This window comes from Acyrthosiphon pisum, chromosome A2 (assembly GCF_005508785.2).
Source record: "Acyrthosiphon pisum isolate AL4f chromosome A2, pea_aphid_22Mar2018_4r6ur, whole genome shotgun sequence".
Classification (NCBI taxonomy): Eukaryota; Metazoa; Arthropoda; class Insecta; order Hemiptera; family Aphididae; genus Acyrthosiphon; species Acyrthosiphon pisum.
The window spans coordinates 111,070,441-111,074,842 of record NC_042495.1 but is presented as its reverse complement, the minus strand read 5'-3'; the positions used below and the strand labels follow the sequence as shown (position 1 = coordinate 111,074,842).

The 4,402-nt window shown below is 29.1% G+C and overlaps 1 protein-coding gene across 1 annotated transcript in view; it reads right to left on the bottom strand.

The window, feature by feature from the left end:
• LOC100168902 (elongation factor-like GTPase 1) overlaps positions 1-3,661 on the bottom strand; it is a 7,874-nt gene extending 4,213 nt beyond the window's left edge. The window contains exons 1-6 of the mRNA XM_001943419.5: positions 3,114-3,661; positions 2,910-3,049; positions 2,665-2,796; positions 2,404-2,609; positions 1,879-2,083; positions 1,655-1,790 (exon numbers count right to left, since the gene is read on the bottom strand). Of these exons, the coding sequence (XP_001943454.2) occupies positions 1,655-1,790; positions 1,879-2,083; positions 2,404-2,609; positions 2,665-2,796; positions 2,910-3,049; positions 3,114-3,357 (1,063 nt within the window). The 5' untranslated portion in view covers positions 3,358-3,661. The remainder of the gene's footprint in view (positions 1-1,654; positions 1,791-1,878; positions 2,084-2,403; positions 2,610-2,664; positions 2,797-2,909; positions 3,050-3,113) is intronic.
• Positions 3,662-4,402: the final 741 nt, after the last annotated feature.

The following is a 4,402-nucleotide window of genomic DNA, read 5'->3' as shown; positions in this document are numbered from 1 at the left end:
GCAACATAGACAAAACGCGTTTACGCAAAATCATTTTTTCTATGCTGCTTAAGTAATCTTAGAGTAGTCACCTATTACAAAAAAAATAGAGAATAATATTTTTGAGGGAATGACATATCGACTTTATATTTTGTTATTATTTGACTTTGTATTCCACTTTCAAAATAAATAAAAAAATGTTGTAAATTTAAATTATGTTTAAATTGATTTGAGACAATATTTAGACAAATCGATATGTCATTCCCCCAAAAGTATTATTCTCTATCTTTTTTGTAATAGGTGACTTTACTCAAGATTACTTAAACACATAGAAAAAATGATTTTGCGTAAATGTGTTTTGTCCATGTTGCACGTGGGCCAGAGAGAGAAAACGAATAGTGCGCTGACATCATCTTAAGGGAATTAATTTTGTAATTGTTTATTATATATATTTTATGTTCTTTATAAGTTAATTTTGTCTAAAAGTTTACTATCGATCATTGTTAATAGGTTATTAATATGTATGTAAGTTTTATATATAAATAAGTCTTATCTATAACATAAGTACTCTCAACTCCATCACAAAAGCAAGCTTAAAAGAGGTGAGCAAATTTATTGTGTTAATTATATATTTTATACGTTCAATGATATTATATTTGCAAATAAATAAACATGTAGAGCAGTGGCAAACTAAAGTGGGAAGATAAGACGGCACTTTTTGCCTATTCTATTTTTTTATTTTGTTCTAAATAAGTGGAAAAAGGAAGTCATATATCCACAAAGGCTCTCGTAATGATTACATTCAGTCATCGGAAAGATGCAAAAGAATAGTTTCGTTATAACACATATTAAGAATATCTTAAAACTTTTTGTATAATTGCTCAGAATTTTATAGATGTATACAAAAAAAGGATTCTTGATGGTAGCCTTCAGCTTAATACAGCCAAGCGAGCGGCAATCAAATAAAATTGGAAAATTGTATCATCTATTGTTGAAACACTCATTTTAATTTTTTAATTGAAAGACAAGAAATTGCCTTAAGAGTTGAGTTTGAAAAATACAGTTAACAATGTATTTTGAAACGACTAGAACTTTTTTCGTATAAATGATATCGAAAAAATAAAAACGATATTACATAGCCAAAGTTCTTTACATGTGGTGAAAATTTTGTTTTTTAGTTATGACTGTATCCTTCTCGGTTATATCCCCGCGCTAAAACGTTTTTGATATGTCGTACATGTATAAGACGGATACAACATATGCAGGTGCTCTTAAGAGGTCATCGTGATTCAGGTACAATATTATTGGAACTTCCAACCTACAATGACTGAAACTTCTGAGCGTTATTACGTTTTCGTGTAGCTTCAGGAGAAAATACTTTATATTACGATATATCACTAATATAAGTAATGCCATCAAATTATACTAGTTGCATCAGTCCAAAAATTCAAAATAAATTAATAGAAATAATATGTAGAAAATATATGTAAATAAGATTGTCTAATTTACCATAATATGTTTTGTTATGTTCAGGTCATCAAATGTGTTAATTAAAAAATTAACCGCCCCCCATCCAGAAATAAATTCAGGTCTAAGTACGCCACTGATGTAGAGCAACAAATTATAATATGTTCATAATTACAGTTATATCTTACATGAACCAAAATATATTTACCTAATACTGATAAAGATAAAGGAATCCATTGAGATAAAAAAGATTGCAATAAAATTCTTGTATCTGTTTGACGCAAATCTCTGGCAAAAAGTGTCACATTCATACTTTCTGCAATTTTTGATAAACGCTCTTTGTCCTAGAAAATACATTATAACTATCACTTTGCTTAAAGACGCAGTTTACTGCTTAAATCAAGAATATGGTTTTAAAATTATTTAATTTACTTTTTGATTAATAATGACATCATATATAAGCCAAATGTTTTCAAGTATCATTTGAACAAAAATTGGTTTCTTGGCTTTTTCTTGTGCACCTTTCATGATTCTTTTGGTCTTTGAATGTAAATAAAAATCACCCCATAATGTCTTTTTTAAGACATCCATGTTCACACCAAGTTTGTTTGACACTAAATTTGCAAATGTTTCTATACTAAAACCATTTAAGTAAGTATAATTTTGAACAGTGAGAAGAGTAAATATTAAAATAAAATTGTTCAATTAACGAAGCATAGAAAAAATATTGTTGTTATAACTCAAATAGTACTGTATAACAATTTTAGTTTTGAAACATTGACGTATTTAATTCTTTATAACATAACGTATATTTATTTTAAAACATACTGCACTCATAACAATTTATGAAAAATTAGTACATTTTATAATATTTTTTTTTCAGTCATATAATATTTTATCTCAAATAGATTTCAAAATCTTTTATACACATAATATTAATGTAGGAAAATCATATACCTAAATGCCCAACCATCAGCAGCGGATGCAAAAACTACATTTCCTTGTTGGGGTGAAAAATATAAATCTGAATCATCAGCAGCCTCGATGGCAGTGCTCCACTGATTATACAAATCTTCACCTGACTGAACGCCAACTTGCTCTTTAGTTTCTGCTTCTTTTTCAAATACGTCTTTTTTAAATAGTTCTCCCACTACAGCATTAATCTAAAGATAATAAAATTAATTGAAAATCATTAAATTAAATTAAGGCGACACTTACTTGTTCAAGCACTTGAGTTAAATGAATATATGCATCAAGTGGAGTCAAATTTAACTCCAATATCAGCCTGTCAATCTTATTTAGCACCAAAATAGGTTTAATATTTTCTGACCAAATCTGCTTTAAACAAGCCTAGAATCAAAAATTACAAGTACATATTAATCGAACTGGTCTTTTAGTATTTAACTCCGTATTTAATTACTGATGTAAATAAATAAAGGGTCTATTTGGCAATAATTCTTTACCTGTGTTTGAGGACAAACACCTTCTACAACATCAACAATAATAATAGCTCCGTCACATAATCTTAAGGCCGTAGAAACTTCAGAAAAAAAATCTACATGTCCAGGACAATCAATGACATTGATAAGATATTCTGATTCATCTGAAATTATGTTCATACACTTTAATATAATGACATAATTCACAAAATAATTAATAAATTATACTTTTGCAATGATACAAAGCAATTGATGAGCTTTTCATTGTTATTCCACGTTGTTGTTCGTCTCTTCTACTATCCATGTATCTCAATTTTCCAACCATCTTCTGAGATATAACACCGTTACTGGCCACCAAAGAATCTGCTAGTGTTGTTTTACCATGATCAACATGAGCCATAATGCAAATATTACGTATTGAACTGGGATCATGTTGAAGTTCAATCAGTTTATTTTGAGCAGAGTCCCTCATTTTATCAGGATTTTTATCAAATTTGCAAAAATTAAATTAAATTTAATATTTAAATCAATTGAAAAACAATTTTATACTACAAAATACAAATAAATACATGTGACAGGTGGCAAAAACTTCAGATGCAACAAGTTATCATACAAATCATTAAAACATGTAAAATATTAACAATATTACAAAAATACAAAAACTATTACATAAATAGTAAAAACTTTAATAACGAAATTCATCAATAAGAAACAAAAGTTGACTATCAAAAGTCGAAATATTAAGACAATGGCAATTTCTTCAAAATCATCAACGTTTTAAAAAACTGACTTGAAGAATTTAGTTGACTACTTATCTCTTATCAGTTATTATTATATCACTATCATCATACTATCATGGTTAAAAGCACGATGTATTAAAATAATAACCATGGTTTCATATTTTCGTGCAATAATCTTATTGGTTATATTTTTATCTCCGCGGAAAATATGTATTCAAATTGTTATTATTACTCACGGACTAGATAGAGTCTATCTTAGTCCGTATTTTTATTTTTTACCATCACAAATTATTATAATAAACTAGATTGCTAATTAGCCCATCGCCCATGCAACCCATATATTTCATTGAAGCCAACAATTACCATTTACATCAAAGCCAAAACAACACTATATATCAGTTATTATTTTTACTGATCAAAAATTACAAGTTCTTCATTTCACACACGCGACACGGCGTCAGTGCGTCACGCGACTCCTGAGATATTTGAAAATACGTATAACACTCCACGTCTTCAGACCTGAACTTGGAATTCGGATAAAACGGCGGAACAGCGCTTCACTATTTAGCAATCCAGTTAGGCTAGGAACTTACGGACCCATTGAGTGGCCACCACGATCACCTGACCTTACGCCACTAGATTTTTTTTATGGGGACACTTGAAAACAATAGTGTATGCCGATCCTCCTATAAATCTTCAACATTTAAAAGATAAGATAACAGCAGCATGCAATCAACTGACTGATGAACAAATTACTGCTGCAACAAATAAAGAATT